The sequence below is a fragment of the Cyprinus carpio genome, chromosome B23 (assembly GCF_018340385.1).
Source record: "Cyprinus carpio isolate SPL01 chromosome B23, ASM1834038v1, whole genome shotgun sequence".
In the NCBI taxonomy this organism is placed as follows: Eukaryota; Metazoa; Chordata; class Actinopteri; order Cypriniformes; family Cyprinidae; genus Cyprinus; species Cyprinus carpio.
The window spans coordinates 15,795,963-15,809,366 of NC_056619.1; the positions used below are offsets into that span (position 1 = coordinate 15,795,963).

Sequence of the window (13,404 nt, forward strand, 5' to 3'; positions counted from 1 at the left end):
CTCATTAATATATATATATATATATAATAACTAATTTTATTTAATATTATCAGCCTGCATCTCCCAATCAGTGACAAAACTAGTTATCCATCTTTCACCTCTTCCTGTAGGTCACATGTCTTAATGACCTTTTCCCAATTCAAGCAATCACTGTAAATGACACGGACAGATATCAGTCTCCTCAGGGGCGTCTGTGGGTGGCAACAGCCTTACACAAGTGCAAATTGCACTGAATAATCACTCCTCCTCACCCATTCAATCAAAGAGTCTAAAACAGCATCTGAATGTAAAAAGACAGCATTTACATACACACATTCAAATGCATGCGACCCCACGCTGAGCGCTCTCATTTCCCCAGAGCTTTCTGGAACAAGACTGATGATTTACCAATTTGGTTCAGTTGGTTTCTTCTTTATAATAATTAAACATACACACACACACACACACACTTCTTCCACGGACTAAACCTGCCCCACACAGATGAAAGATTTCCCTCCATTAAAGCATTTTAGTGTACATCTGGTCCTGTTTGCCGCCCTGACCACAGTCATGCTGGCCATAAAAGCATTCTGTGATATTCTACACACTGAAAAAATACAACATTCTTATCGTAAATGGAAATAAATAAATAAATAAAACAGACATTCCTAATGAAAACCATATCCTCCCGCAGAATGCAAAAGGATAAGCTGACAGAACTTGTAATGGGTATCCTATTTGGTGCCTGAGTAACAACCCTAGAACATTTCATGAGGCATGATGTGCAAAAAATACTGTAATTTTGACAGTAAAACACTGTAAAAATGCTATGGTAAAAATCGCTTATTTGGTTTACAGTAAGTTCCCTTAATCTATACAGTCAAAAACAGCAATAATTCTAATAATGGGACATTTTATAATGGGACAAATGTGCAGTTTTTGGAACTGAGAAAAAAAAAAAAACAGTTAATCTTATAATTCACAGTAAAACTGACATTTCCAGAATTCTGTATGTGACAGTTCACATTTGATGTTTTTTCACTGAAATACAATGTCTCTTCTTAATTTTGTCTAATCAGTTATGTAAATTAGGGTTTTGGGTTACATCTTATGTGGATAAATTAATGTTTATTGTGTTATTTTAGTGTCCTGTGTGTTACACCATGATGGTGTTTTGTATTTGTGTGTATTTCACCATGCAGGAAAAGCTACTTGTGATGAGCTTCATGTTTCTCTTTACCACCTGTTTTTTAAGGTGGTTGTCAGTATATTATAAAGGTTTAAAAAAAAACAGATTTTAGCAATTTGGTATAATATGGTAAAGTTCTGGCAACAACAATTGCCATTTTTACTGTAAACTTCCCAGATTTTTTACAATGTATGTAAATATGACAAATAACTATACGTTTAAGAGTCATTACAAATTTACTGTTCAGTGACAGGATGGCCTCTGCGTCAGGGAATCACCTATGATGCTGCCTAAACACGCTGTCTAGGTAGGTGGCTCACAAAGAGTTTGGAAGACAGCTGAAATGTAAATTAAAGGCAAAAAAGCAGAAACAAATTCACAAAGAAGCTGCAAACGAGAGAGGAGAGAAGAACAAAACTGGAAAAATTCCACAAAGAGAATTTGATATCTCATTTTGCGTATTTGAGTTCGCCTGGGAAAGATGAGTCAGATGAGCTCCACGAGGTGCAGCGTGATGCCCTGACACAGCCAGACTGTGAGAGTCTGTCTTTACCTCTGGAGGGTAATTGCATCTTAGGTAAGACACCTGGGAATAGTCGTGCAATTAAGACAAGACTAAATGAAAAAGCGGCATGACTCACTATGATATATTTCAAAGGCTGGCTCAGTATAATGAAATGTGTTTATGTGGTTTAAGGTTAAAAAAAAACATTATTTTCCACATACTGTACATTATTGTTTCTCCTCTATGCCCCGCTTTCTGAAACGCGTCGTTTTTATAAAGCTTAACGTTCTGAAAAGCGAGGTGTGCTCTGATTGGCCAACTATCCAGTGCGTTGTGATTGGCAGAATGCCTCAAGCGTGTGGCGGAAATGGTACGCCCCTTAACACTGTGATGCCGTGTGTGCCTGACAGGTAGGGGTGGGAATCTATGGGTATCTCATGATTCGATTCGATTATGATTAACGATGCATTGATGCATCACAATGTTGTCATACATCCTGTACATCTATTAGGGGTGGGAATCTTCAGGCACTTTACGATCCGAACCAATTCCGATTCTGGGAGTCACGATCCGATTCCAAAATTATTCTTGATCTACATTTTTTCACCAATTAATCCTTTTTCTTTTAATCATTTTTTTTTATTATTATATAAGCACAGCAGGCTATTTTTTAAAACAATTACTTATTTAAAATAAGTGTTCTTTAAGTGTCCGAAAGTTATCAATGTGCACGTGTCTGACATCGCAAATTCTGTGCAGTGAAGCCCGCCGCTTCTCTAGCACGCACACGTGCCATATGCTGGAAAAATAAACAAGCTCAGAATCAATTCTGAAATGTTCAGAATCAATTCGGAACCGTTGAAGAGAGAATCGCGATGCATTGGAATATTTTTTTTTTTCTCCCACCTCTACTGAAAAAATGTTAGGATAAAATGTCAGGACACCGGCGCAATGAGACAAAACCAATAAAACCCATTACAAACGAGGCATTTGTTGCATCCAGTGGGGACATAATTACTGATTATAATGACTTATACTAGGGGTGGGTTCTTTGATGATGATTGGTTATGGTACCATTGCTATGCTGATGATTAGGGATGGACATATATCTTGATATATTTATTTTTTCTTTTAATAAGGTTTATGATATTAAGATTTGATACCATAGAATTTTCATAATCCTTGTCACCAATGTCAATATCAAACTAATACAAGAAAATAATAAAAAAAATAAATTAAAAAAAAAAACTCAAGCTCACTGGAGATACATAAACAGTCAGTGATGATTTAAGTATAAGAAACTAATTACAAGCAATAGGGCAAGAACTACGATAAATAAGAAATACATTCTGTAAATGAATTAGTTTTCACTGTGTAAGTTATGTACATCTATCTATCTATCTATACATACACACACACACACACACACACACATATATCCACGCATATATATATATATATATATATATATATATATATATATATATATATATATATATACGAATAATCATTAGCATTATTTGTTTATGTATTTTCTTCTTATTCTAGTTACAAAAGTGATTTAGTCAAGAGCAGTGAGAGATTTTCATGAATGGCAGACAGGACGAATATTGGACAGCTTCCCCTTTAAGACTGAAGTCCAGATCCAATATACTGTTACATATGCGCTTCCTCTCGCAACTGTTTACATTCCCTTAAAACCTAAATGAATGTGTTTATGAGGATACTTGCATTTGGACGCATATAAGTGTTTATGCAATCGTTCAAAGGCAATAAAGCGGCAAAAATTCTCACGAGCTCTATTAGCAGCTGATGCGCGGCTTACGCACTCCTCTCACACAGAAACAGAGACAGCGCGCGCATATAGCTCTGTTTTTGTTTCAACGACCTAAAATCAGTAGTTAATACATTTAAAAATATGTTTTTAATATTTTTATTTTTGTTTTTATGTTTGAGCTTATATATATCTCTATTATCATAACAGTCTGAGTAATTCTGATTCTTGAACAGTAAACTTTGAAGTGTCAGCTTTGTGAACATATGTTGATTATGGATCTAGTCAGAAAGACTCATGAGCAGAAACCTTTTTATTTTGGGTATGTCATTTCTGTCTTTATGCCGAAAACGGGAGTATACTGCTAAGGGGTTAAACTGCAGTGCTTAAAAGCGCATGCAAACCTATACAGTCTATGATGCAAACATTAAGTTTTCATGACCACTCGCACAGCAACGTGACATGAGCGCGCACATGCTGTTATTTCACGCGTCTGTCTGCATCCCCGTGTAATGCATGTGACTGCCGTCATTCAAATAATGAAAACGTATTGCCGTATACAATGTATTTTGCGGCACCACAAAATAAACGATAGAGCTCAATATGAATCGATAGACTTTTAATTTCGTCCATCCGATTTATATCGTCATATCGCTCAGGCCTAGAACGAGGCATTTGCTGCATCCAGTGGGGACATAATTACTGATTATAATGACTTATACTGTCTTTTGATGCGTTGCGTTTTGTTGATAATAGAGTTTGAATCATCAGTGGCAAATCCTTTGAATATGTAAACGTACTTACAGGCTGCGAGTCAAATAGGGCTGTGTATTGCCAAGAATCTGGCAATATGATACGTATCCAGTACATGGGTTCCGATACGATATGTTGCGATACATTGCGATACTGTCAGCAAGGGGATATATTGGGATATTTCTTATTTTAGGAATATGATATATTTTTAGGAAAGCTGTGATTAAGAACACAATTCAATTCAAGTTTATTTGAATTTGCTTTTTACAATACAAATCGTTGCAAAGCAACTTTACAGAAAAATTAAGTTTCTACAATATTTAGTAGTCGCTTTCCAGTAGTGACTGTCAGTTTATGTTAATTTTGTAGAATTTTTTTGAAAAATTTTTTGTAGACGTAATCAAACAGATGATGAACACTATTAACAGATTATATGTTGCACTCAAATTTGTAGTAAAATTTGGTAGCTCTGTATGTTGTAAGAACACACCTCCATATGCAAACCTTAGCAATAAGTAAATAAAAATTATTTAACCAGAATACAGTGGGATCTGCATTTGCAATAATCAGTCCCTGTAACATTCAACGTTACTGAACCAATTTTTGTGCAGTACGAGTAAAGGGTGGGGGTGTTGGGAATTAAAGTGCTTGCAGGATCCTTTAGTTAAATGTATAATACATATAAAATGTATTTTATAAAAAAGACCATATATATTATATATATTTTTTTAGAACCTGCTTTACAGGTTCACAGTTTCAGTTTACAATTGTGACATACAATGTCATAACATTTTGATCTGAATAAAAAATTACATCTGCTTAATATCAATAAAAAAAGTGCTTACAGGATTCCTAAAGAAAACAAAACAATTGTAAAACAATAAAATAAATTTAGGTTTTGAACCTTTCCACTTGGATTTCACAAGTTTTTCAATTTGTCTTTATGTACCCCGTGGAATCGGCGAAACGGCGACGCGAGCACCACCCCAACTGCACAAAACGCCCCCAAAATGAGAGAAAGCTGCAGCCGCGCTGCGACCCTACTGGCGCCCCCAACCCGCGCGAGCCCCTCTTCACACGGGACGCGGTGGCGCCCTCACCACGGTCTCGCGGTGGACGTTAACACAAAAGCCCAAATGACGGCACACTTCAGCTTTGTACACCGAACCAGGAACAGGGACAATTCTTTCATCCTCCATTACTAGCAGCGATATTAATGCTAACATTAGTGGTTTGCCCTAATGTTAGTATTTCCTGTCACTCTCACTGTCGTTCAGAGATGAAGACTGCCATCTAGCGGTCGGGATGTAAACTCAAAACGAAACAACTGCCATGAATTGTTTGAATTATTATTTAATATTCCGTTTTTGAGAATCAATACAGTATCGCCAACCAAAATATTGTGATACTCTCGTGTATCTTCTTTATACACTAAGAGCTTGTAACACAAGAAAGGAAAAATTTAAATCACATCATATGACCCCTTTAACAGCATCAAGTAATTGAGCAGACAAAATTACTATCCTCAATACACACTCCAATAAATCAATTCTACACACATAAAAGCATTACCTTCACATTTAGAGATGACGCAATAGTTGACTTTTACAACAGGTGCATTAGAAATTGTGATAGATAACGTCGCAATACCCTTCTCAATCTTCTTTCTTTATTGAAGGAGACAGAACAGGAGAAAGGGAGTTCCTCAGTGCTCTTGTCTCTTATGTCAGTGCTTTTCTAATGATATACTGACCTACTTAAAGATATAAACAAGCCCTACACTGGGCGCCAGGTTTGTTGAACTCTCTGATTTACACCCAGAGAGAAAGTGAGAGGGAAACAAAAGGGAGAGAAAGAAAAGGAGGGCAAGATTTATTTGTTCTGGCAGCATGGCACTGGTGGGAACTCAGTTTGTTAGTTAGAAATGAACCTGAACTAAAGAGATGAAGTAGGACAAGAGAATAACCTTCAAACACACAGCACACCTTCCTAGCACAACAAGACAAGTTTCAACTGAACCCTGAGCAAGAGCCACCAGACTTGGGTCTGAATGAGTGTGTCTGTGTTTCAAAAACAGAAGAATTGATAAACAGGTTTCTGCAACCCATCTTATTTTATCTCTTCAATCGCTTCAATGGCGTTATATCCGGCAGACCCCGCCTAGTGACTTAATAACAGACTCTAATAACAAAATGACAGTTAAGACCAGGATTAGACGTGACACTAACTCTAAAATTTACATCATTCTCGTTTGAAATGCTGACAGCCAGGACAGGTCTTTCTCTTGAATTTAAAGTCTTGGAAATGGCTTTAACAAAAAGGATTAAGCGTGTAATGTGTGTAATTGGCAGAAACAGATCATGATAAATCAGAAGGTCAGAGCTTCCGTCTAATGAAAAGCCCCTGTGTGTTCAGCCAAACTGCATTAGTGGCACTGAAATTATATTAGTGGTGCTTTTTGAGAGACAGATGGTGGGATCGCAGCAGAAAGTTTATTTGCAGGCAGAAAATTCTTTGATGTTTATGTGCTTTGAGCACCTTGTTCTCAAACGCCTGGGAGCTACCTTGTGTAAGACGTCCAAACGATGGGCCATTTATTTGGAGCAGTCCTGTGTGAATTTCTCATCATAATCCATAAACGACTTATGGAGCCTGACGGACCCTGACTTTTTTACACCCCTCGAGCCGGTCTTCGGGATAATTTTCACGTCATAGTTCAGACGCAAGCTGGGCCTCCCGCCTGTTTCACACTTCTCCTTACTTTTATATTTTAGACATCCATCAATTAGTGATGAAAAAAAAAATTGCTGCGCTGGTAGAAACAACACGAGACCGTGCTACCGCGACTGTCAAGAGCGCGTAGACGGTGTTTAGTGTCCCGCCAGCAGCAGCGCAGCTGAACAGTTCTCCGGTTAAATACACGCAATAGGCTCAATCTTGCCGCAAAGCACCGGCAAAAGTAATCACCATAAATGTGTCAGGGGGAAATAGGAAAGAGATATTTGAATTATTTACTAATAAACAAGTGTTTTCTGAGTCTGTGTCACAAGGATGAAGTTGCTGATCCTGACTCGCCATCTCATTAGACGCACCTTTAGAGAGAAATGCATCTTTACGGATTATGATTATAATCATGAGTTTTTGTTTTCGATTTGTTTTATTCTATTAAGTAATCATTTAAAGCTTTCTATAGATATATCAATCATGTCTGTGAGGCATGTTTTCACTGAGTTTCAGTTCATTTTTGTACTCCCGTTAAAGACGAGACGCAGAAAGCGCATCGTGTTTGTTTTCTTTATTTCATAAATGCACAACGTTTTGTTGATATTGTGAGTGCTCACAAATAAAAGACACTTTGCAGTTATGAATGATGTATTACTCTTCCCTTTATGTGCAAAAATGATGGCATATCTACTGAAAAAAATGCACGTGATCACGCTGGCGTCTCCATGTCCTGAAGCGTCTCCGCACAAACTACTGGATATAGCGCACATTTATCTGGGTCTAACGATTAAACATTGTTATATGCTTGAACTGTTTTATATCTATAGATTTTATTTTAGGCGAGTCGTAATGATTTGAGAAGGCTAAATTGATCAAACACAGGCTCACTGTCTAACGCTGGCCGCTTGGTCGTCACTTTAAAAAAAACTAAAACTTATATTTAACAAACAAAAAACTGCTCCAAAGGTTTTTCTAAATTAACTTAATAAAAAAATGAAACAAAATATAATCACTTTGCTATTACATACAAAACTGAACTTTTTTAATATCTGAAACAGTATAAGCTGTTTAGGGACTGTTCAGCTGTTCAAATCAGACACTAGAGCATCCCTTTATTCAGACACAGCGGAAGATCTGATCAGAATCAGTGTAGGGGTGCCAAGTCTGGAAGATTTTGCTGCTAGAGAGAGTGTGGCCAGCTGGTTTAGCCAAGGCCAAAGATCAAGAAGGCCAAACTACAGGAGTTGGCCATCCGAGGGGCATGTGACTGCAGGCGAGGATAGTTTATAAGACACTGAGCCATGAGATGTTTAGTTTGAAGCACTTAAAACACTTAATTTAGATTTTCTTTTTTTTTTCATTTATCTTGAGATCTTTTAAGTAGGGATGGGCGATATCTTATCGTTTGCGATATACCGGTAAAAATTCTCCCCACGATAAAAATTTGTCTTCCCACGATAATAACGATAAAGTCTAGTTGATGACACATTTCTGTGTGCGACTGTGTGGAGTGATGTGAAGGAATGTGGACGTGAAATTGAGCAGCTCCTCCTACAATCTGGAACAGGTTTGGATAACACTGTACAGTGCGACAAAAAATCGGTCTGAGCCTTGAGTAAATGTACTACAGTAGCACGTGTGCAATACAGTTTTACATGTGTATGAGTCGTTTACAAACCTGTTGTCCAACAAAGATATTATTTATTGACGTGCTTTTTTCTCCATATTAACTTCATAACAGGTTTCAAATAACTTATTTTTGAGATCAGATGTGGTTTCGTATCACAGAATAAGGCAGAAATCGTACTATTTTATAGCATTATATACAGTGATAAAGGCTATGTCGATTACCATTGCATTATAAATAGACTTTATTCTTATGAAAATACCCAAGATTGCTTGAAGAACACAGACCATGTATTTTGTGCAATCGCGTGTTTATTGTCTTGTTCAGGTTTCCTCAGTCAATATTTCTCTATCTGTGTTTTATTCAGCTACAGCGATCACTGGATACCTCTGTCCATGTTAGTGATTTCCTGGAGCATTACTTCTACTGTGCATATGTGGAGTTTCTGCGCAAGGGCGCCCTCCGGCTTCCAGTATGAAATAAAAAGTCGTGTGTACTGCTCACAACACCCTATTTTGGGTAAAACTAGGAAAGATAATATTTTTCTCTAAAAAAAACAGGATTCCCTAAATTATCGTCATTGATATCGTTATCGCAGTAAATATCAGAAATTATCGTGATACATTTTTAAGCCCATATCGCCCATCCCTAGTTCTCTAATTAAATTTGGGTTCAGTGAATTATTTTAATTGCCAACACTTTTTCAGTAAGTTACCTTTCTAGTAGAATAATGCTTCAAATAAAGAACTTTATGTTGACCAGATCTTGAAAAAAAAAGTGAACTTGTAAAACTGCGGTGTAAAATGCGATGCTGTCGAAAATTTGGGTGCACCTAACTTTTGTGCTGGTGCACCTAAGAAAAAAATTTAGGTGCACCAATGCAACCAGTGCAAAAAGTTAGTCTAGAGCCCTGTATAGTATAGTATAGTATAGTATAGTATAGTATAGTATAGTATAGTATAGTATAACACCATGGTGTGTCTGCCACAGTACTTTTTGTAAGCGTGGTGGGGGGGGGGACAAAACATGAAAAGTCAAACAAAAGCTTAAAAAATATTCATCAAGAAAGAGAATCCCACAATTTTCCCCAATAAATTAGCATAATATAGAAAGGGTAAATTAAAAAAAAAAATTAGATGTAAACACAGACTAGTGTACATAGCACACTACGAATGTTTGTTTACCACCCTGAGAGGATGAAAAGGAGGCTGCTATTACAGCACAGAAGGTCATATGTAAACACTTAACTAGCTCTGTCTGTTCTCCTGCTGGACAGTAAAGCACTACCCAAATGCTGATGGAGGAACCATCATGGCCGCCTGCTGTGAGGGTGTCTGGCTTGTGTGACAGACGTGAAGTGAGGTGCTGTATGACCGGCTTCATAAGGTCTGCGTGTGCAGAAACATTTAGGAGCAGGTCAGTGTTAAATAAAAAGAGTCAGGCTCCTGTTTTTTATGTTTGAGATGAGCTCACACACACAGATCACTTGGCTGGACAGGACTGTGTGCAGTCAGCCAGACTAAACAGAGCAGTTTAATTAGTGCCATCGCTCAGAAGAGACACACAGAGCGTCCTTCAAACTGTGGACTGCAGTGTGTGTCCGTCTTCAACCCCCATGTGCTCTAGGCTCTACTTAACACTACGCAAACATTTAGGTCAATGCACAGTTTGATCAATGGTTAGATTAGTTAGGTACATGTAATGAGGAAAGGTCACAGGTACTCAGAGGTGACAGCAATTATCAATCATGGAAATTTCCCATTCAAAACATTTCACAATGATCAAAATTAGGAATGTATATCTGTTCCATATCAATTATGAGATACTGGATATTTAATATAAGCAGTCATCTAATGTTTACTTAAATTTTAGTCTATAAAAACACTAATAATTATTAAATTAAATTAAAAACACTGTTAATTGAAATCTTTAGCAAATCTCAAAATGAATATCCATTTTTCATACCACATATAATATCTTGATGCCTAAATTCACATGTAGCATTTAACTAAAACTACTGTTTTAGTTGTTTGTATTTTATTTTTATAATAATTTAAATCAATCAGTATAGAATATTGGCCATAGAAGGAATTAAATTATCAGTTTATCAGTATCAGCCTGAATTTAAATATGCATGCATCCACCATTAAAAAGCAGTGAGAAATGTCCCATTTTTGTACATGGTGACTTTCAGTTCAAGGCAGCAACAGCTGGATATGTCCTCTCTTTCAGAAACAACTAGTCTGGCGCAACAGATCATACAGGTCATATCTTATCTTTATGTCATGATGACACATCTGATGAGATGGATAAACCGGTTTACTCACAGATATCTGAGGCTTCATCAGAGCCGTCGGGACAGTCTTTCTCTCCATCACAGCGCCAGCCTTTGGAGATGCAGGTCACCTGGTCTTTACACACAAACTGCTTCGGACTGCATGTCTTCGGGGCTGGAACAGAGAAATAAATTGTTAGTGTGAAATACATCTCTCATACCAATTACTTTAACGATATTTGGTCATTCTGAGGATCTCGCTTACACCTTGATTCAACTGTTTGAGAAAATTAAATAAATCCGATGCAAAAATGAAGATTTATTTAATTTTAGCAGTTTCTCACACCTAAAATACGAAGTCCATTTAAACCTGGACAATAAATCACAAAAACATAAAACGGTTTATCACTATTATTATTTTCAAAATCCTAAAAATAAGAAATGCTATGACATAAAATGAATAAGCACTACACAAAATATGACTTCAAACATAATTAACTTAAAAAAATGTGTGAAAGGGCTCAGACTTTTGTACCTCACTCTCTCTCTCTCTCTCTCTCTCTATATATATATTTTATACAGTAAAATTACCAAAAATTAGTCATCATCCAGCATACTGTCTAGATATCAACCACTGAACAACCCATATTGGTCAACCACTAAATGCTTCAGCAATAATAATAATTCAATTTTTTTGTTGATGGGAACATCTAGATGTACCACTTATGAAATAAGCAAATACCTCAGTGACTGGCAACTTTGACAGAACAAAACATTTACAAGAAATACTTTGTGGTCACAGACTTTGCTGAAACTACCATTCCTCAAGCCAAAGATGGTTTTAACACAGAAACACATCTGGGTCATGCCAAGTTCACAACTGTGCTTTATATTCCAAGACAAACTCATTCTGCTGTAATATTATTAACCCACTTTTTTTCAGTATAGGTGCTATTGTGTTTGTTTATTTCCCAAGTGCTGCCCACAAACAGTCGTTTTCTTTTGCCCTTTATAACCTGAGAGATGTTTTCTCTCAATGCGTGGACAGAGGTCTTTTCATTACCAGCGGTAGTGCGAAGTATGCATCAGTTCAGTCTACCTCCGGGGAGAGCCCGGGAATCAGAGGAGTATTTTTGCTCAGTCAGTCTGATGAGATTGTTGAGGTAAACCACAGAACCGCCTCAGGACTGTGGGTAATCTGGCCCTGCCCCACTGCTGACACTGGTCTAGTGTTGGGTGATATGGTCATTTTTCAAATTGTCATATCGTCAGCTCGTGAGATCAACAATACACGATATTATCGTGCATGGGTGGAGCAAGCGAGAGACTCTTTGTTCTTGTCATAGCATATCTATTTGGTGTTTTAAATCAGTCAACGGTGAAAATCAATTGTAGATTTCATTTAAAGTCCAACAGTGTAACACTAATATTGGACATATACGAACATGTTAAAAATAAAGTATTCAAAACAGGTAAGTTTATATATTTGGAGTAAAGTTCAATTGAACTGATGCATCAGTCATACAGCGCTCCGGACCGATATCTCTGACTATCGTCGATACACAATACTATCATCTATCGGCACAACCCTACACTGGTCCACTCAGCCAGAAGTCAGAGATCCTCAGCAAAACCGCTGCTGTAATTAAACCATTCCGTCTGTCCGTCCCGAGTAAAACACTGGAGCTACAATACCTTCTGTGGGTGCGGCTCCCTAGTATATACAACTGACCACAGGCCTTTTCAAAACACAATACGCAGACAAAAATGGCTAACTGGAAAGATTTTAGAAACATCATCCTTACAAGTCTTACATGTGTTTTAAGCTATAGGCCTAGGGCACAGACACACTTGCAGCAAAACATGACCAAGAAGAGGGATATTATGGCTTATAGGCATACTTTGTGATTTTAATCAGTCATTGTTTTGCCAAAACAGTACTATGACTACAGTGGTTGTAAACTTTATCTCAAGCAGTAGTTAAGTAAAGATGAGGACAGAGGTAACTATCTGATTGTGATTCTCTGCAGGACTTTCCCTCTCTAACACTTACCTCTCTGCACACTTGGCAGGAGGAGAGGTGCTTTGGGAAAAGGGAACCAGGAGAAAAGCTGCAAAGGGGAGAGAATGTGACTGCAATCACAAGAGAGACGGGGATGTGTAGGTGTGGGAACCAGGAGAAAAGCTGCAAAGGGGAGAGAATGTGACTGCAATCACAAGAGAGACGGGGATGTGTAGGTGTCTCTGGAAATAATGAACATCACCAGAGACTGGGTTTCCTCCTTTGTGATGCTTTGCCAGGCCTTTGCTGCAGCTGACTTCAGTTGTTGTTTGTTTGTGGGCCTTTCTCTCTTAAGTTAGTTCTTCAGCAAGTGAAATGCATGCTCAGTTGGGTTGAGATAAGGAGATTGACTTGGCCATTGCAGAATATTCCACTTTTTTACCTTCAAAAACTCCTGGGTTGCTTTTGCTGTATGTTTTAGGTTATCATCCATTTGTAATATGAAGTGCTGCCCAATCAACTTCGCTCCATTTGATTGAATCTGGGCAGACAGTATATCCCTATATACTTCAGAAT

At 37.6% G+C, this 13,404-nt stretch overlaps 1 protein-coding gene across 2 annotated transcripts in view; it reads right to left on the reverse strand.

The window, feature by feature from the left end:
• The window catches only part of LOC109071622 (low-density lipoprotein receptor-related protein 1-like), a 119,774-nt gene that overhangs the window by 91,159 nt on the left and 15,211 nt on the right, over positions 1-13,404 (reverse strand). For both annotated transcript variants that reach the window (XM_042751412.1, XM_042751411.1), the window contains exon 2: positions 10,879-11,001. In XM_042751412.1, coding sequence (XP_042607346.1) covers positions 10,879-11,001 — 123 coding nt within the window. The remainder of the gene's footprint in view (positions 1-10,878; positions 11,002-13,404) is intronic.